The sequence below is a fragment of the Clarias gariepinus genome, chromosome 14, assembly GCF_024256425.1.
Source record: "Clarias gariepinus isolate MV-2021 ecotype Netherlands chromosome 14, CGAR_prim_01v2, whole genome shotgun sequence".
Classification (NCBI taxonomy): Eukaryota; Metazoa; Chordata; class Actinopteri; order Siluriformes; family Clariidae; genus Clarias; species Clarias gariepinus.
Window position 1 is genome coordinate 10,507,406 of NC_071113.1, and position 20,621 is coordinate 10,528,026.

At 39.0% G+C, this 20,621-nt stretch overlaps 2 protein-coding genes and 1 non-coding gene across 3 annotated transcripts; 2 read left to right on the forward strand and 1 right to left on the reverse strand.

Annotated features, from left to right (window-relative positions):
* Positions 1-458: 458 nt before the first annotated feature.
* On the forward strand, positions 459-8,685 carry LOC128541721 (cytochrome b-c1 complex subunit 2, mitochondrial). The gene is made up of 14 exons (XM_053512273.1): positions 459-597; positions 2,386-2,463; positions 2,866-3,015; positions 3,122-3,186; positions 3,286-3,342; positions 3,419-3,543; positions 4,587-4,684; positions 4,778-4,835; positions 4,961-5,056; positions 5,492-5,691; positions 7,695-7,775; positions 7,931-8,007; positions 8,103-8,256; positions 8,364-8,685. The coding sequence occupies exons 1-14, from the start codon at positions 565-567 to the stop codon at positions 8,445-8,447; spliced, it is 1,356 nt and encodes a 451-aa protein (XP_053368248.1). The 5' UTR covers positions 459-564; the 3' UTR covers positions 8,448-8,685.
* A 1,908-nt stretch (positions 8,686-10,593) lies between these two features.
* On the forward strand, positions 10,594-16,580 carry LOC128541496 (uncharacterized protein C16orf52 homolog A-like). Its single transcript, XM_053511949.1, has 3 exons — positions 10,594-11,120; positions 15,664-15,876; positions 15,993-16,580. The coding sequence occupies exons 1-3, from the start codon at positions 11,015-11,017 to the stop codon at positions 16,175-16,177; spliced, it is 504 nt and encodes a 167-aa protein (XP_053367924.1). The 5' UTR covers positions 10,594-11,014; the 3' UTR covers positions 16,178-16,580.
* Positions 16,581-19,185: 2,605 nt separating this feature from the next.
* On the reverse strand, positions 19,186-19,267 carry trnal-uag (transfer RNA leucine (anticodon UAG)). The gene has a single exon. It is a non-coding gene; the product is annotated as a tRNA-Leu (tRNA).
* Positions 19,268-20,621: the final 1,354 nt, after the last annotated feature.

Here is a 20,621-nt window from a genome sequence, read left to right on the forward strand (position 1 = left end):
AAGAAGCAACCAAAAAAAGTAAATGTTAAGGTCAATATCAAAATGGTCATTAATAAAGGTATAGTGTGGAGAAAGGTAAAACTACAATGGCAACATGAGTGGGATAATGACCCAAAGACATGCGAGACATCTGCATTAAATACATTCAGTAGGCGTTATGATTTGAAGACTCAGCTTGAGCAGTTCTGCAAAGAGTGGGCAAATAGTGCCAAAACCAGACGTGCAAATTTAGTAGAGACATATCCCAACAGAATAAAGGCTGTATTTAAAACAAAAGGTGGACGTGCAATTCGACAACACCACTACGCAACCGTGCCACCCAATATAATGTATATGTGACAAATAAAGACTTCTTTTTTGTATTCTTCAAAATATGATGTCCAGAAAGGTTTAGCCGTATTGTATGCTGTTCAACTCTTCTCCTGTGCAGCAGATGTCAGTGTTGAACTCGAGCGGCTCTTGGCGTAGAAGAGGAGTGAAACGTGGGTGCTTGTGGGTAGGACGTCCAGGTCAGCCATATTGTCTTCTCTAGCCGCTTGAAGGAGAGTAAAAGAGAGAGGGAGAATGAAGGGGATCAGGGGAATAAGCCAGCTCTCGGTGAGGAGTTTTATTTTTGTTATTACTGCTTGTGAATGCGTTGTAAAGAAGTGCACGATGAGTTTGCAGCGATAAGACTAACAGCCGGTTCCGCTTCTGTGACAGGCTCCGTGTACACCGCAAACTAAGCTAACATGTATTAAGTAGTATGGAAGTATAGTGCGCTTACACTAGCTCTGTACCGCTCGTACGTACTGTTTAGTGTGCTAGTGTGCGGCTCTAGCCCTAGCCATTGATGTTCACTGCTGACAGGTTGTCTTGGCCTTGCTGCACTGACCCAAACACTTTATAGGTTAACACTCAGGACACACTAGTTAGTCTCTCACATAGACTTATAAACATTTTATCGCTTTTATAACGTTGTCAGCAGTCATGTCCTTTACCATGACTGCTAACTCAAGCTAACCAGCTATGTTAGCAGGTTATAACCCCATTTAAGGATCTTTATTATCTTTTATATTAGACTTCAAAGCTTTGTCTAAGATGCAATTTTGTTCATACAATAATGAATGATTTTTTTTATTCTTATACAAAATAATTTGCTGTTATTTGTATTGTTCTTTAATGAAAAATAGTAAGTGCTGTACAATAATCCACTTTGGATTTCTGATGATTTAACCGGTACTAATTGTTTGATTGTCCAATTACATGCTCTTGGGGGTGGGGCTTAACCTGGAGTAGCAGGTCTTTTGCAGTGAATGTGCTTCCCGTCATGATGCCGATTCCATCTGACTATGCTCCTTGGGCTTTCTACATCAGCAGGAGAAAATAAAATAGACTAATTATTACATTATTTTTAGTTAATCCTAAACCCAATTAATTTTTATTTTTAGTTAACCCAAAAATAATGTTAGTTTAGAGGGTTAAGGCACTGAGTTACTTATTGGAAGGTCGGCAGTTTGAGGCCCAGCTCCACCAGGTTGTTGGGCCCTTGAGCATGGTGCTTAAGCCCATCTGCTGGAGAGGCGCTGTATCATGGTTGACCCAGCGCTCTGCCCACAAGTATGGTGGAGAGAGAGAATTTTACTGTGCTGTAATGTATATGAGACAAATAAAGATTTAACATAAACACTTAGATCCATCATGCTGGCACTTATTCTCTAATGATGTATGAAGTAAAAAATGTCATCTTTTTGTCTTGTAAAAGTCAACAGGTCTGGGTCTTTATATTTATATGTCTCAATTAGCCACTGTCAATTTTAATTTAGAGCGTTCTGTTTTTTGAACAATCAGCGCTTTGACTCGGGCTTTGTCTTTAAAGGAAATTTGTTAACAAACACACTGAGAAACAAACATAATAAATAGCTATGGGAATCACCAAGGATCATCTGATACAATATTATTGCAGTACCTAGATGCCGATTCAATTTATATTGCGATTCTGTTAGTACCAAGGGCTTATAAATATCCTGATTCAATATTATTTTTGTTAAAATTCTAAACAAACCTACCGATTAATTCGGATTATTTTAGACTCATACTCCTGAAGATAAGGTGCTCATGGATATCAGTTTTTTTCAGGATATCTCTAAGCCAGTTCTGCCATTTTTCTTTATAATCCCTGAGCCCCACGAGGCCCTTTAGGTTTGTTGTTATTTCAGACCTTGTTTTTTCTTTGTTTTTTTTTCCCTTCTCTCCCCTTTCCCCTTTCCTTTTAATCTATATGATATGAACCAAATTTTTGTCTTGTGCTTCTGTTCTGAGATAATTTACTATGTTTTTACATTTTTTTACATCTAGATTATAATGTATAATTGTGTAGTTAAATTCTTTCTTTCTGATTTTCAGAGGAGGCTGTATGCAGCACAGGCTGCCTGTAAGGCTGAGGTTTCCGAGGCGCTCAAGTTTGTGCCACAGGAGGTGCAGGTCAGTAAACCTTCACACCGCTTGTCTGTATACAGAAAGTTCAGATGGTCACCTGAAGAGGGCCTTGTTCCCTTTTCCAATGTCTGAGGGATCACCTTCACACTAGTGACAGTGTACTTGTACAATGTGTAAAAAATTTACGGAAGAACCTGCGTTTAGAATAAAACATTGACCTCTACTTTAGGTGAAAACAGCAAGAGGGTAAGATTTAAGTTGGGAGTTTGAGGTAGCCCAGTGCTTTATTAGAACAATTTATATCGCATTTCTCTTAATTTATCACTAAGCTGTGCATGAAGGGTAGCTTTGATATTTTTACACTTTTATTTTGTAGCTGCAATGTATAAGAATTTAAATCTGAAGATTGCCAAAATTGACAGTCATGTTTATTTCCCACCCTTGTAGGTGAGCAAATTGCCCAGTGGTTTGGTGATTGCTTCCCTGGAGAACTATTCCCCAGCCTCTCGTATCGCTGTCCTTGTGAGGGCTGGTAGTCGTTATGAGCCACATGACAGCCTGGGTGTCACGCACTTGCTCCGTCTGGCCAGCGGCCTGGTATGTTGTGATTATGGCACTTAGTTAAAAAAAAAAAAAACGAGATTTATGGTTATTAGGTACACTATTCATTTATTGTATTTGTGTATCCATGCTCACATTTTAGACTACCAAAGGAGCCTCTGCGTTCAGGATCTGCCGTGGCATTGAGGCGGTCGGAGGAAGTCTGGGGTAAAGAATTAGTTTCTTCTGAAGGTGTGTTATTATTAATATAACATAATATTTTTCTTTACTTTCTAATGCGTGTCATTTTTTTTTTTTTTTGTACAGAGTGTCTACAACCCGAGAAACCATGGCCTACACTGTGGACTGTTTGAGAGATCACATGTAAGCACAACATACCAACACTTCTTTTTCTTGTATTGAGATATACATCTTATAGGTTGTGTGTGTCTGGTTGTAGTGATACAGTCATGGAGTATCTGATCAACGTGACCACCGCACCAGAGTTTCGCACATGGGAGCTGTCCGAGCTCACTCCCAGGGTGAAAGTGGACAATGCCCTCGCCAGCCAGAACCCACAGATTGGTTGGTTCCTGTTAGCTTAATACATACAGCACTGTATTGTGAAGGCTAAAGTATTTGCCCCTTCCCCTACATATTTGTCACAATTAAATGATTCAAATGGTCACAAAATTTTTTAACATGTACAGATAACCTGGGTAAATACAAAATTTCAGTTTTTAAATGATAACTTTATTTATTAGGGGCAAAAAAGCTGTTCAAACCTGCCCTGACCTATAGTATGTGAAAAAGTAACTGCCTCCTAAACCACAATAACCGGTTTTTGTCACTCTTGATAGCAACAACTGCAATCAAGCATTTGCGATGCCTGGCAAGGAGTCTTTCACATCACGCTGGAGGGATTTTGATCCACTCTTCTTTGCATAATTGTTTTAATTCAGACACATTGGATTGTTTTTGAGCATGAGCGGTCTGTTTACACGCACACATACATCTGAGTCTCGTGTGGTGCGTTCACACTGGATAAGCAGGGACTGACTTATCTCCCTGATATGATGTTTTTTTGAGGCATTCAGAGCTGGACTTTGCTGGTGTTTTTCGGATCATTGTCCTGCTGGATAACCCAACTCGTCTAGGTGCTAAAGCTGCAAAGCTTTGATAAATGAAATCATCATCATTTAAAAACTGCATTTTGGATTCCCTTGGGTTATTTTGGTGTAATATATATATTTTTTTGATGATCTCAATTATTTAAGAGTGGCAAAATAATAATAATAATCAGGAACGCACAAATACTTTTCCCACAGCATCGTAGTTTCATTTCTTTATGTATTAAGGATGTACATTTACTTCAATTAGCAAAAGTTTTTTTTTTCTTTCAATGATATTAAATATTGATTTTAAACAGGGACATGAAGTAAACATGTAGTATTTCAATGCACACTTGTACAATGTTTATAAAACCCTTATAAATCTCATTTCTCAAAAGTTTTCTTGAAAGGTTCCTTGAGCAAGCCTACAAATCCCGAATCAGTAGCATCCCGTATGACTTGCAAGTCGCTTTAGATAACGTTGGGTTAAAGTTGACCTCGCTGTGTTCCTTTAAGGTTTGCTCGAGAGTCTGCATGCTGCTGCTTACAAGAACGCCCTTTCAAACTCTCTGTACTGCCCAGAGTACATGGTGGGCAAAATCACCTCGGATCAGGTGAGACCCAGACTCATGATGTGGATGTTTTATCTTTTTTTTTTTTTTTTTTTTGTCCTGTCTATTTACGTAAAAACATTTTCTCCTCCATAGCTGCACGCCTTCGTTCAGAACAATTTCACAAGCGCAAGAATGGCGCTCGTTGGACTTGGTATGTTGCTATATTATGTGTTTTACTTAGTCAAATGTTCTAGGTAGTTGCCTTTTCCCCAAGAGTAAGTGAAGTTGAACTCTCGTTGATCAAGTGTGTCTGAAACGCTGATGTTTTTTGTATAGGTGTGGACCATGCTGTTCTCAAACAAGTAGGAGAGCAGTTCCTCAACATCCGCAGTGGAGCAGGCACTGTCGGCTCAAAGGCCCTATACCGAGGAGGTAGCGTCTTAAATACAGATGCATAACGTTTCTTAAAAATGTAAAAATTTCTTTGCGCTCGTGTTTGATCCTTTGTATTGCTAAAGGTTTAAAACAATATCATATCCTAATAAAGGCTTTTATAGTAACAGTTGATATGTATGTCTTTATATGTATTATAAAGAATTAAAGGGGGGCCTACTGTACTTTGCAAAATATTAATAAATTTAAAAAATGTGAATGATTCTTGATGTCGAAGTGTTTTCTCAGTGTGTTTAAGTAGCCAGAATGTGTACAAATTTAAATCTGCACTGAAGTAATTCTACACCTATTGCCTTCCTAGAATATACAGATCCTAATCTTTATTCTCCAACACTGACGCAATAACTTAAAGTTAATATAAAGTGATTTAGTTTGTGTGTCAGTAATGTAATGAACTTTGTTGTGTTTGTCCAGGTGAGCTGCGTACTCAGACAGGAGGCAGCCTCGTGCATTCGGCTGTCGTGTGTGAAAGTGCAGCGAGTACCTCCGCCGAGGCTGTAGCTTTCAGCGTGCTGCAGCATGTCCTGGGAGCTGGACCACACGTCAAGAGAGGTTCCAACGCCACCAACAAACTCAGCCAGGCCATTTCCAAGGCTACAGCTTTGCCCTTCGATGTGAGTGAAGTTTGAGCTAGTAGCTTGAGAAATATGAATTGACTGATTGTGTTATGTCCCTCAAGAATAAAAGCAATGGCACAAATAAAACACGTACACAAGACAAACAAGAAAACGACATGGTAGATCATGTCCGTCAGGTAGATCCAATTGTACAGATGTTCAAAACATCACATTATATTGATCGTGTTATTTCGAAAAACGTTGCAGTACAGCTGGACGCGATTTCGGTTATTGGGTTATTCACGTGCAATGCTTCGGTTATGGGAAGTTTTTTTTTCTTGTTCTTGTGAAGCAGTGCGTTTGAATGCAGTTGTTTTTACCTAGACTGTCTATCGCAGATTCTCCACTTGCTAGAAATATTTTTTTTGCGCTGTGCACACTCTGGTGGAGATCTTAACAAACTTAAGGAAACACTGTTTCCTCATTTATTATGCAGGAAACTACTGCAGGTAGTAATAATATAATTATGGTATTCATTTGCATGAAGTTGTTTTTATGTTTGCCGCTCCACTGAAAATACACCCATGCTACTTCTCCATTAATACATTGTAAGAAGTAAGCACTCTTGTATTTCACCTTTTGCAGCTGTGGTGTGAAAGCTTTTCATGCTACAAATCTGGAAGCATTCCTGTATGCCTTTATCCTCATCTTTGACAATTGTCTAAGGTTCGCCTTATTTGTCTGATCTCCTCAGTCCCCATTCCATTCCTTTAGGGTTTAATTAGGGTAATCAAAGATTCATTATGCTTCTATGTTATTAGGTATTGGCTGTTGGTGTAAAAGCTACAATTTAATTTTTTTAAGGTAATTTTATGAACACTTTTTAAATTCTTATATTAAGATGCATTGCTATTTTGGTGTGTATGTGCACACATGGTCAGCTTGTTGAGAAATACTAGTATACATGGCTATTTGGCACCATGGCCTCGCACCTCGAGGGTTCTATTCCAGCCTCGGCTCAGTGTGTGTGCGAGTTCGAATGTTCTCACCCACGTGTTTGGTGGGTTTCCTCTGGGTCCTTTTCTTTCCTTTCACAGTGCAAACACATATAGATTAGGTTTATTGACGTTCGCAAAATTGCCTGTAGTGTGGGTGTGCGTTGCGATGGATTTGGCAACCTGTCTAGGGTGTACCCCCACCTCGTGCCCAAAGCCTCCCAGGATAGGCTCCAGACCTCCCGCAACCCTGAAGCGATATAAAAGTTGAATAAGTATACTTGGCTGTCCATAATTGTTGTTTTACGGCTATACCATACATATACAGTGTGATGTCTATTGTTCACATATGTTAAAATTGTTGTTCCTGAAGTCCATGATTTAATTAGACCTCTTCATTGTATTTTGCATTTTGTTCAGCTAATGTTTTTTTAAAGGTGCGAATCCTTAACATACATTGATCAAACATAACATTAACACTGTTACATCAATTATATACCAGTAAACTGGTGACAGGATCATGGGCACCCAAAGAGCACCTAGGCCCGCGGGGACAAAAGGCCAGCAATCATCTTTTGTACCGTATAGTTATGGATAATTATCAAGTGAATTATACAAGTTGCAGGATAGGACAGTCAAAAGCTACATACACATTTTTATGCAGAACCCAGCTGTCCATCAAACATGTTTTTTGCATGTAACATATTTTTTGTATTTTTTGAGTGTACCTGTTTTACTCCTTTAATTAACTTGTTTTATTCTGTTGACACTTTAAAAACTTTTTTAAAACATGCAAATCCAAATGTAGTTTTAAAGTTCTTATATTGTGTAGTTTTTATATTTTAAACATCTTATCTAGTTTTAATATTGAATAACAAAACTTAATCTCGCCATGAATATAGTCATAGAAGCTAGCATGGCATTAAAAAAGAAAGAAAGGAAAGAAAGTTATGGATCATCAGTGTATAATACCTATAAATTAATTTTAATGATTAATTTCTATTAACTACACAGACAGCACATTTGCCACTTGATCACAAAAGGGTCAATATTCTTCCTTAACAGGCCTCTGCATTCAACACCAGTTACTCTGACTCCGGGCTGTTCGGCGTGTACACCATCTCCCAGGCTGATGCAGCTAGAGATGTGAGTCTGATTTGCATTCCCATTATCCAGTGTCATCTGCCTAATTATAAAATACCTTCTGATCGGCTTGAGAAATGCTGTAGTCATTTGTCAGAACAGTGTCTTTGTTACACGGCCACACACCGTCTTACCTTTCATTCTGTTTGTTTTGTCAGGTGATCAAGGCTGCTGTTGGCCAGGTTGGTGCAATTGCACAAGGAAACCTGGCTGCACAGGATCTCAGCAGAGCCAAGTAAGGGTCTAAGAAATATCTACCAAGTTAATTCTCTTTGACAGTCCTGTGGATTATGATTTAAAATCATTTTGAAATGTGTGTCTTGTATCTAGAACTCAGTTGAAGACTGAGTACCTCATGTCCATCGAGACATCAGAGGGCTTGTTGGAAGCTATCGGGATGCAGGCATTGACCGAGGGCACGTACCATACTCCAGAGGCAATAAGCCAAAAAATCGATGCAGTGTCTTCAAACGATGTTGTCAATGTAAGCCACAGCTCTGAGCACACTTTGATGACATTATTGTAAAGCACCAGCCTTTCATTTCACTTTTTTCACCTTTTTATTAACTTTTTTTTTTTCCTCGTCATTAGGCGGCGAAAAAATTCATGTCTGGGAAGAAGTCAATGGCTTCCAGCGGACATCTGGTTAACACACCATTTGTGGACGAAATCTAAATGTCCTTGTGTTGCTCTAATTATTTTGTCAACCCTTATGTAACTGTTTATTAGGAAAAAAAATCCACAAAAAGACCACGGTTCCAGCACACGTACTGTCACAACGGGAAGATGCCGTCTGCTCCGCTCTACATTGAAACATCTTGTGAGAAAACAAAAAATACAAGATTCAATTCTTGTCCATTTAAAATGTATAGCACATGTAAACTAATCAATAAAGTCTATTAAAAAATGTAAAGTGTAAAGCAGTGTTCATGAGCAAATTTAAAAGGTCAGACAGCGCAAGTAGTGTTGCCTTTTCTCCAGGTTTGGTCTGTAAGGGGTTTCCTGTATTCTCTTCATTTGTTTGTTTGTTCTTTTTCCCGCAAAACACTTGCCTGTAGGTGGATTAACTATGATAAATTGCTTGTAGCGTTAAATGTCTCTGCATGGTGGAGCCACCTCTAAAAGCACTTACTAAAAACAATACAATATAAAAATATATTTTAAGGCAATACTGTATGAGTTAGTTTAAGTTAAAATTCAATTAAGCTTCCATCCTACAGATCAGATGTCTAATATACAGAGTTATATATAAATTGCCTGTCACCCCCCCAAAAAAAAATAAATAAATAAATTCACACACACACATTTGATCCCCTTCAGCTTTGATTACAGCACACGCTAAATGACTCCCTAATGCATTCAGAACCACCCTTTCACTAATTGAGTTCAGAAATATGCCTGCACCATCACTGAAGGAAAACTCCACTCATGTAATACCCTGATCATTCAGTACATTAAGGTCATCAGCTGACTTCATTTATTTGCCACATAAAGGTGCAGAGCTTAGACCTCACATAAAAATCATAAAACTGCCTCCAGTGGATTACACTGGAAACTCTACATGATGAGTGCATTGCCTTATGCTATTTCTTTCTTACCCTAACACGCCCATTGGTCTGGAATCGGGTCAGTCTGAAATCATCACACCACATGATCTTTTTTCATTGATTCCAAGTCCTATGCTACCTAGCAAATTGAAGCCTTTTCTTATGAGTCTTGGCTTACAAATTTAACCTTTTTTTTATTTTCAGAATAAGTCAACCCATGATACCAATATTGTCTTCGGCATGCGTTGAAATGCGTTTTGCTGAAAGGAATCATAAATAAAATAATTAATTATTTACATATCTTTTATCTTATGTTCAGATTGTTTTTATATGCAAAAATATGGTTATAGTTTTGGAAATTGATAATATTGGTAATATTTTTGTGTGGCTGGAATGGATTGTTTGCATTTACATTATTTCTTATGAGACAATTTGTGTGGCAATACAAATTTTCGCCTAAGAGCTCACGTCCTAGGCAACATGGTGGCTTAGTGATTAGCCCTGTTGCCTTGCACGTCCAGGGTCCAGGTTTAACTCTCCTCTCTGTCGAGTTTGTTAAGTTATCCCTGGGGTTGGGTTTTCTCCCACATTCCAAAGACACGCAGGTTAAGCTAATTGGTGTTCCCAAATTAAAAGTGTGCGTGCCCTGCAGTGCTTTGACACCCTGTCCAGGTTGTACCCTGCATTACCCACAAAAGGTGTTATAGATGATGAGTGAGTGAACTGTATTCCAAGGTTTGGCTATATATTTATATACATATTTTGTCAGTTGCTTTGCTTTTGGGAATATGAAATTCTGCTAATAAAATGAGCATATTCAAATCATCTAATTGAGAGGGGGGAAAATAGTCAGTTTCCAATGGGCCAAACAGACCTTTTTTCAACCTGAAATAAAGTGTGTAATAAAACATGCAAAATGTACTAAAAATGTTATTTTTCTTACAAACTACAGTGCCAAAATAAATAAACAGTCTCACGGGAAACACAGCAACACATTTTCATCATTTTCATCATAAAAATACATATAAAATAAATTTTCTATCAGTATTCTTTTAGGTTTTTCTAATATTTTCAGTCTGAGAAAATTCTATCGATCTCTTTTTGGGGAGAAAAACTATTTTATTGCCTATGAAATGTAGATTTTTTTTAAGAGTCGCTACTGTATATTTTCAGTTAAACGTCAACGCTGACGCCGTTCCGTCCTGACTCCGCCCCCTTTCCCTGAAATCCCGGTTTTATCCCAGGGAGCAAACTCTCGCGAGGAGTGGCTCTCCCGATGTGCACGCGAAGATTTCAGACGCGCGCGTGTCTGTAGAAATGTTTGCTCAACAAAGGAAAAACAGAGAACCTATGGAAGAGGATGCAAAAGAGTAGGACTCTTTCAGGCTGTATAAAGTGCTTATATAAAGCGTGCGATATTTAACCTCATGGAGTTATCAGATCATTCATGATGATGTCTTATGAAAGGCACGAGCGCTGATCGAGCGGTCCTCTAAGAAAAAAAAAAAGGGTGCGCGCGCGTATGCATTCACCTGGTGGTCGGCTTCATAACGCGTCTATAACGCTGTGAGTTGACGTTTGGGGTTATTTGATGGTGCTAAGGATAAAAACAACTAATGAGAAAGTTGCGCGCAGCACAGCGTTTCACCTGAGAAAATCTGAGCCACACCGTTGCTTTTGTAGAAATTATGGGAAATGGATAAACTCACCATTATTTCAGGATGTCTGTTTCTTGCTGCTGATATTTTTGCCATTGCCAGCGTCGTAAACCCAGACTGGATCAACACTGGAGAGGAAGAAGGTAAGAACTGTCACCACAGTCACCTGCTTAATGATAATAATAATAATAATAATAATAATACCACCACCCTCATTAACTCCTGTTATAGAGCTTCTATTACCTTTACCCTAATATGCATTGCAATCATCTCTCCTGCTCAAACTTTTTTTCCTGCATCTTGCTTCATCACAGTCATTACATATTGTGAAAGTGCATCTCTTTATGGATCCTATCAGCACTGGGGAAAAAAGAGATGGAACCACCTCACTGAAAATTCATGGTCACAATAGCTCTATAATTACTGATTTTTTGGGATTCAAACCATTGCCTTGCTTTTGGTCCATAGTCCGTGGCACTCCCATAATATCCCTGTGCTTGGTGGGTTTCCTCCGGGTACTCCAGTTTCCTCGAGAACGCATTGGTGACTCAATGGCAGGTTTCTCACCTGCCATGCGGTAGGACTGGGTTCAATTCCCATCCAGTGCTCAAGCCCAAGCCACTGTGATGCAGTCCCGTCCCAAGCCTGGCTAGAACCTGAGTCAGGAAGAGCATCCAGAATAAATCCTGTGCCAAGTTGTGTGCAGATTGGATGGTCTGCTGTGGCAGCAGGCGAAAGACTAACAACATCCCAGTAGTATACAGACGTCCAGTGATTGCTGTTTTCTAATTATTTCCCACGTAGCACCGGATGTATTTGTGTGTGGGTGTGCTCTAGTGCTGTGCCATCAGTTGGCACCACCTCCAGGTTGAACCCCCACATTATCCCATAAGTTCCTAGGAATAAGCTCCGGCAAGGCAGCTTTTTTAATTTTGTTAAGCTTTTAGATGTGTGATGTATAAAAAAAATTGAGAGTTTACAAAAGACTAACAAAAAAACTGTAAGCCCTACTGTAATACTTAAATACTCTAGAAAATATAATACAGGAGGGATGTTTAAATCAAACCAGGACCTGTACTGAAATTTCTCTTAAATGAAGCCATAAAACTGATTGACATTTACAGAAGACTTTAAGCACAGTACAGACTCCAAGACAGCACAAGACTCCTAGTTGCAGGAAAACATTTGAATGGTGCAAATGTTTTAATAAGACCGTACATCAATGGATGATGATCCCGGTCGAGATGATACAGAGCTCACTGCCATTGTTCCTCTGTACGTTCAATCATTCACAAACTTTAAAACTACAGGAACTTGGAGTTATTGCAACATCCCCCACACAGCCCTGACCTTGCTCCAAGCCATTTCCACATGTTTGGGCAATTAAAGGGGTTCCTGGTAGGCCAGCGTTTCAGACGTGAAGCAGGCAGTCCGATCATCGCTCCGGTGTACTGAGAAATCTTTAAAATTTGATGCTATCTAAGCACTAGTGAAAGGCTGCATAGAAGAACTGTAGCAGGGGATTATATAGAGAAATAAAGCTAGTTGTTACTCTCATAACTGTGTTGTATTATGCTGCGCAATCAGAAGTCCTGGTTTGACTTGAACGCCCATTATAAAATGTTATTAATATAGGACAGCATGATGATGTAGTAGGTATACCCGGTGTGTCCATGTATTTCCTCACAAAAAAAAAAAACAACAGTAAGTGGATTGTCTACTTTAAAGTATGACTGAGTATGTGAATATGATACCCTGTAATAGACTGAATTGCCATGCAGGGTGTATTACTGCCTCACACCCAGTGTTCTCAGGATTGGCTCTGGATTCACTGTGACCCTGAGGATAAAGCAGTCATTGAGAATGAATGAATAAGAGTAACAGGCATCCCAGACGTCTCTGTGATGGGATACAAAGAGCAATTTGGTGGGACCAGACATTCAGTGGTGCCAGCTGCGACCCAGTGCCATAACGTTGCCAAGCCAATGCATCCAATTTAAAAATGTCTAAGGATTGTAGACGCTAAAGCACAATAATAAAGTGTGGGCTAGATTAAAATACAATCACTAATGGTGTGGGGCCAGCTTGAAATCCATTTCATGGTTGGTGAATAAGAGGGGCATTTACACATGATATGTGACATTCATGAAAATCCTTTTGGTTCTGAAAAACCTTTGGATCCTCCAAGTGGGTGTGTACTATAAAGCTTGACTGACAGCCTTTTTATTAGGGATTATTTCAGAAAAAAACAGCGAGAGACCGCTGTTAACCAGTCGACTGACCTCACAGGATGTGATGGACGTCATTAACATCACGCCTGTCCACTTGTCAAGAATATAATGAAGGATGACTCATCTAATTGGATCTCTATTCCTATGAATCTGTAAACCAGTGATGATAGATTCTGCACCAGTAGTTGATATTGGCTGATAGTAATAAGGGTTTTATGCACAGGCTGAAATTACGTTAAGATACTTACACTGAAAATGGTTTGAAGTAGGGAAAATTACATTTTATCCTCTTAAACCAGATCATTTTCTCATCTTGAAGTAAATCTCCAGTTCTTCTAGTTCCTTCACTGTAGTTCTGTCAGTGTTGTGCTGACTGGCTTTCAAACAAAAACAGGTGGGGAAAAAATCCATCATTCCACGTATCTTGTCCACATATGAAACATCATTCAGTATCCTGGGTCTGAATGAGGCCTTGTAGTAGTCTACAGCTTTTTGGAAGAACCTCATACAGACATGATGGTCAGGTGTCCACATACGTTTGACTTAGTAGTGTATGTTAAGTATAGTATTTGGTGTTAAAATCGGTTCATGGTGCTTTTATATAAGGTAACAAATGCGTACTGTACTATAAAATATTGTGAATGGACAGGACTTTTTAAAAACCTTCACACACATTTGTTTGAGAGCAGGTATACTATACAAAAAAAGAAAAAAAAACATTTAAATTATGAACGTTATGAAGCCTAGCTGTGCACTGTTTCATTTTTAGAAGTGGTATATTCAGGGAGTAGGTGATACATGTCTTCCTTGAAAGACTCATAGTTTTTTCCCTCCATATCACATTAATGCAAGAGCATCCCAGTAACTGAATTTCCAGCTCTATTTACTGAGGTCTGCAGACATCACTCTGGTCCCCATCTCTATTAAAATGCTTAGCATTTAAATAGGTTTTGTGACTGAAGCTCCTGGTCCAGTGATATAAACTCTTCAGTCATATAGATTTGTTCCACTTGCTTTTTATCCAAAATGATGTTCAAATAGACCCAGGAAGTATTTTCGTCGCACGCCGGAGAGTGTGGTAAGAAGTGAATTGCATCATGCAAGACACTCGTGTAGAAGCACCTGTCTTTGTTATGTTTTTCCATTTGGTTTTTACCTTTTTTTCTCGTTTGTCTCTGGTATATCTGTGCACACAAACAGCTTTCCTGGTACCTGTAATTTCTTGTTCTATTCTGGTAGATGTGTATGAAATGTGGACATTCTCACTCGTTTTCTATACCACTCATCCTGGAGGCTATATTTCAGGAGTGACAGCCCATCGCAGGGCACACACTCTCACATCACAATTAGACTAATCTGCATGTCTTTGGACTATGAAAGTAAACCGGAGTACCCAACAAACCCAGAAGGAAGGAAGAAACCCAACAAGCACGGAGAGAACTTGCAACACCCATGCACACAGGTCTGAGGTGAGATTCAAACCCTCCATCCTGGATGTGCAGGGCCCCAGTGCTAACCACAATGCCACCCTTAAAGACGTTCCCCTTTTGGTAAAGTTTGCATGAAGTTATTGCATTACTAAACCTTTTATTACAGAAAATAATTTTTTTCTCTCTTTTTTTTTCCCAAGAAATGTCATTTTCTGACATTTGTTTAATATCAATGTTTTTTTTTAAATACCGCCGTCATTTATTAGTCACACTGGAACAACTTCAACGAGAAGTTCAACTTTCTGCCATCAAGTCCAGATTTAATATCATAACCAATCAGATTACAAGTTAGTGAGTGAATCTACATTTAAAGATTTATGACACAGTACTGTTATATACTGTATAACTGTGAATATTAAAATGTTGCAAGCAAAAAAATTTAAATGTTTAAGCAAAAAAATCAATAAATAACAACAACCTCTTCTTCGTCTCATCTAAAGAGCTAGACTAGATAGAAAGTGTGTGCATTGCATGAGGTTTTTAAAGCACTCTGGCTTGCAATTTATAGTCCATAAAAGAGAAAAAATCCCAAGTGTGAAAAACATCCTGGAGGAGCTTTTAGGAAGAACTGAGCCACAACTAAAAAAAAACAGGACTGAAGCATGCATTTGTATTCAGTTCTCTGCAGAGCGGCACCCAAAAGTCTGAATTCCAGTTGGGGGGGTATATTACACGTCAGCCATGCGGTACCTTGCATAATGTAGCCTCTTTGCCCTGTACAGGGGATTTATTAAGCAATGTTGATTCTCCAGTGTGCTTCAGGCGAGTGAGTCATACAACAGCCTGAGCAGAATAAAAGCACAAAAAAAGGAAAGAAATAAAACCACCCACGCCTGTAAATATATCCCGTTGATAACACATAATACCGTTTCCTGTAGGTGAATCATGAGCCATGGGAAGTTACACACCATAAGAATTATAAAGAGCGAACCCTCAAACATGACCATGTCTTTCTTTCAATCCAGGTGCCCTGACCATGGGGCTGGTCCGGCAGTGTCAGACGATTCACGGGCGTGACAGGATCTGTTCGCCCCCGAGCCTTTCTCCAGAATGGCTGGCCACTCTCTTCTTCATAATCCTGGGCATCATTTCACTGTCCATCACTTGTGCTCTGTTGGTGATGTCACACTGGCATCAGGAGACAGCGAAGTACGCCCGCTGGATCGCTTTCACAGGAAGTGAGTAGAGCTTCTGGAACCATTTGATTTATTTGACTTGTTCATTAAATAAATAAGCATTTAGTATTGGGTTGATTTTAAAAAGCGCATTAACGATTTTCTCTTTTCTCTTTCAGTGGTCATGTTCTGTCTGGCAGCTCTTATATTTCCAACAGGATTTTATATCAGCGAAGTTGGTGGACAACCTTATAAGTTACCGAACAGCACTGTCGTCGGATCTTCATACGTACTTTTTGTCCTGTCGATATTTTTTACAATCGTTGGACTGCTGTTTGCTGGGAAAGTCTGTCTGCCCGGCTGACTCTTAAACATGACCGTGAAAAAAAGTAGAAAGTTAAAAGGAAATAATCTTCACCACTGATGCGTTTGCCAGCTGTAGAACTTTGCACAAAGCATGAAGAGCCACTTCTTAGAAAGTGAAAAGCCACAAAGACTGCTGACAAGATTTTATACACACACACACACACACACACACACACTATGTCAAGACTTGTGTCCTAGAGATGCACGATATCCACTAACACCGATACGTATCTGTTCAGTATTGTCTTCTACTGATGATTATTTTTAATGATACCTTTTTTTCCTTTCTTTTAACATCATTTTTGTGGTTGTATCCTTGATCTCATGGCATGTGAAAACCTTTATTTAAATGCAGCGCACATTTTCTTTTGGGCATAAAAGTAAAAGATGATTGTGAATAACTCTTGTCCGTTCTAAAACGGTGTTCTTGCTACAAGCCTCTTTTTTTAAGCCACAATAGCGACTCTGTCCTTCTCCTCCAGGTTGAAATCTCAGTCTGTTATTTATAGCTGAACTCCTGTGCCACTTTGAGTTTTATCCATCTATTTGTGAGATTCATCTGTGTGTGAATCGGTCTCGTTTCCTTGGCAACAGTCAGCATGGAGAGAAAAGAAGTGAAAGACGAGAAATTTCTTTCCTCTTTTATTCCAAAAACATTCATCCACAAAGATTATTCATGTTTTTTTTATTTAAATGATACATCCCTGCTGATACAGAGTGATTAAATGTCAACATTAATTAAGATAATCAAATTTTAAAAACCGAAACACAGAACAACACGTTACAGCTAATACCAGGTTACATAACATATAACTGATTATATTTTTAGATGGCCGTTTATATTTTGTGCTTTTAGGAAGTTATTTTCCAACATAATGACGGGGTAAAGCAAACATCTATGGGTTAATAATATGGATAATTCTCAAATAGGAGATATTTAGTTAAAATCAGCTAATATTTAGGTTAGTTTATGTATAGCCTTATTATTCTTCAGCATGCTTCTTGAATTTGAGGCAATGAGAAGATGAAGACTTTATTTCTCAAATATACATTATTGCACAGTGAAATTCTTCTCTTCGCACAGCTAGGGACGAGGGTTAGAGTGCAGGGTCACCCATGATACGGTGCCCCTGGAGCAGACTTAAGGGCTCAACAGTGACAACAACAAGGACTTCTGGGGCTTGAACCCACACCATTTTAACTAATAACCCAGAGACGTTACTATTTGAGCCACCACTGCCCTCAAGCAATGCCCTTATCCCTGCTCCAAGGGTCTGCTCCAGGGGTGCTGTCTCCTGGCTGACCCGACACTCTGACACCAGCTTCCTAAATAGGGTAAATCATTGTGCTGTAATGATTGAATCCTAAATCAACAGTGAGCTTGACTTAACCACTGACCTTCTGATTTGTAACTCAGAGCCTTAACCCATTAAATGTTCAGCATAATCATGAAGCACTTTATTAGGAACTTATTTATGCTTATTACTTAAGCAGACAATCATATTTTGACAAAATTACACAGATATGCACAAGAAGCTTCCATCTGACAATCAGAATGATGGAAAAAGCATTAGATCTTAATGATATTGTCTGTGCCCGTGTTTTCAGTGTGAGAGGGACTGGTTTGAGTATTTCTATACCTGCTGATCTCCACAGATTTTCCCGACGCAAAGGTCTTTAGAGAAAAAAACACCCCGTGAGTAGCCGTCCTGCAGATAGAAACACTTGGTTGATCCACAGATATACACAAACTGGCCAAATGTAAAAACTTTAGACAGTAACTCAGATAACCACTTTGGGCTTGTTCATACAAATCATTCATTTACCTTCTATACTGCTTATGGGGTCGCAGGAAGCCTGGAGTCTATCCTAGGAAATTTCGGGCACAAGGCGGGGCACACCCTGGACAGGTTGGCAGTCCATCACAGGGTGGTGCTAACCACCCACACTTACACAGTCATTTACATACACTTGTAATTTGGGATTTTATTTTAACACTAGTTATCATAATCTGCATGTCTTTGGACTGTGGGAGGGAACATGGGGGAGAACATGCAAACCCCATGCTCACAGACCCGATCACGGAGGTGCAGGGCCACGGTGCTAACCACTAAGCCACTCTGCCACCTCATGCAAATTAATCCTCAGCCTATCTGAGAATCATTTCTGATTATCCAATTATCCATTAATGCATGCACCATTATCCATTTCTAACAGCTAATTCCATTAAGATAATCTCCCCCAAAAAAATCTTAAATTTGTTTCATGAAAATTATGTGTTCAATGTTCTTTATTGGCAGTCTGAAGTGGAGATTCAAGGCATTAAAGTGCACCTGGAAAAATCTGCAGTAGATGTGTGATGTAGTCAACATGGATTACAGAGGAATGTTTTCAACATGTGAAATCCATGCCAAGAAGAACTATACTTTATGGACAAAGTATTTGGCCAAACCTGCAATGATATTGTATCCAAATGCATATACAGTACTTCAATATGAAGTTGGTCCCTCTTTTTTTAGTTGGTTACTCTTCTTGGAAGACTGTCTACAAGATTTTGGAGTGTTTCTGTGGGAATTTGTGCTTATTTATACTGTAGTGCATTTGTTATGTCATGCACTGATGTTGGATGAGAAGGTGTGGCTCACAATCTCCATTCCAGTTCGTCCCAAAATGCCTGATGGGGTTAAGTCAGGGCTCTGTGCGGGCCAGTCAAGTTCTTCCACACCAAACGCAGCAAACCATGTCTTTATAGTCCCTGCTTTGTACACTGGGACAGGGTCATGTTGGAAAAGAAAAGGGCTTTCCCCAAACTGTTGCCACAAAGTTGGAAGCCTAGCATTGTCCAAGATGTCTTGGTATAAGTGAGCATTAAAATTGCCTTTTACTGTAGTATGATTAAAACACTTGAATTCATTAAATAATATCGTTTTGCCAAATATTTTTGTTCATATATTATAAAGACTGTGTCCTAGTGCTCATCTTTACACGTGTCAATGAAAACATTTTTGGCAGCGGTGGGATTCGAACCCACGCCATCGAAATGACTGGAGCCTAAATCCAGCGCCTTAGACCACTCGGCCACGCTACCGCAATCCCGAAAGAGTTAATTTAAAGCTCTAAAATACCTCAACATTTCGCTTACCCTAACCGTAGTTATATGGTTGTACCCACGAGCATTTTAAGCCACAGACAACGTTAGATACCGTATTAGCCGGTGTCGCTATCCCTCTTAACACGTTAAAGTGGATATTTAATTGGAAGAGGTTAGAGACACTGGTGTATATACACTCACTGATCTTAACTTGCACTATATATGCTGTAGCTAGCAGAATATTCTACTGAATAAGGTAAGGTAATTCTACTGAATATTCAACATTTGCATTGTTTTAGATTAAATAACCTCTTTTATTTACTATTTTATAGGTTTTGCTTGTTATATGTCACTTTTAATCTAATAAACAAACAAAATAAAGCTGTGTTGAAGACTGTTATTAGCCTTTAACCTGTAACAGGTATTCAGTGACAGCAATCTGAATGTTCTGAGATAGTGATTATAACAAGGCTCATAATCGACTGGTCCAAGCAACTAAAAAAAACTGGTTCAGACTTTTTTCTAGTCAAGTAACGATGAGGATTTTCAGATAGGCCCTCTGTCTGAACTCCTCAAATGGCAGAGGTAAGATAAGAGCTTACCTCAATTACCAAATGACGTCACAACACGGCAGGCAATGGAAATGTGAGGTCAATGAAATAAAAAAAAAACCTGCATGCAGTAAAACATCATCAGCATCATTTTGCTCAGTATAACTTTGATCCACCAATGTAAAATAGTACTGCAGATATTTTCTTTTTTTTCTAACTTTGGCAAGTTCGTAATCAGCCATACTCAATGGTTATTTCCAACCAGAACTATGCATTCTGCTTGTCAGTGTGTTGGGTAAGGTAATTACTTCACCAAACCAGCAACATTCATTCATTCATCTTCGATACTGCCTATAAAGGGTCGCAGTGGGCCTGGAGCCTACCCCAGGAAAGTCTGAGCACAAGGGTTATAATCCATAGCAGGGCACACACACAATGGGCAATTTTGGAACGCCTATTAACTTGATCTGAATGTCTTTGGACTTAAGGAGAAAACCAGAGGAAACACACAAAGCATGGGGAGAACATGGAAATTACATGAATACAGACCCGAGCCAGAAATTGACCACTGAGCAACGATCTTCATAGCAGAGATGTGCTTTTAGTTATCTTTCACTTTGATATGTCATCTGTATCTGTTACTTTAATAACCCAAAGTTTTGCTTGCAATGCCCAAAGTTAAAAATATCTCAAATTTATCTGTAAACAGTTTTGTCCTTCTGGATACAAATCACATATTGATAAATGTAACAGTTTACTTTTATGTAGTTTGTAACTGTTAAGAAATCTGTATATTGCTA

Bases quoted from the DNA above. Each gene is read 5' to 3' on its own strand.
- LOC128541496 (XM_053511949.1), top strand. From the start codon at position 11,015: ATGGATAAACTCACCATTATTTCAGGATGTCTGTTTCTTGCTGCTGAT. The intron at 11,121-15,663 runs GTAAGAACTGTC...CTTTCAATCCAG, and splicing joins CAACACTGGAGAGGAAGAAG to GTGCCCTGACCATGGGGCTG. The intron at 15,877-15,992 runs GTGAGTAGAGCT...TTTCTCTTTCAG, and splicing joins CTGGATCGCTTTCACAGGAA to TGGTCATGTTCTGTCTGGCA.
- LOC128541721 (XM_053512273.1), top strand. From the start codon at position 565: ATGAAGGGGATCAGGGGAATAAGCCAGCTCTCG. The intron at 3,187-3,285 runs GTAAAGAATTAG...TTTTTTGTACAG, and splicing joins GCGGTCGGAGGAAGTCTGGG to AGTGTCTACAACCCGAGAAA. The intron at 8,008-8,102 runs GTAAGGGTCTAA...TCTTGTATCTAG, and splicing joins CAGGATCTCAGCAGAGCCAA to AACTCAGTTGAAGACTGAGT.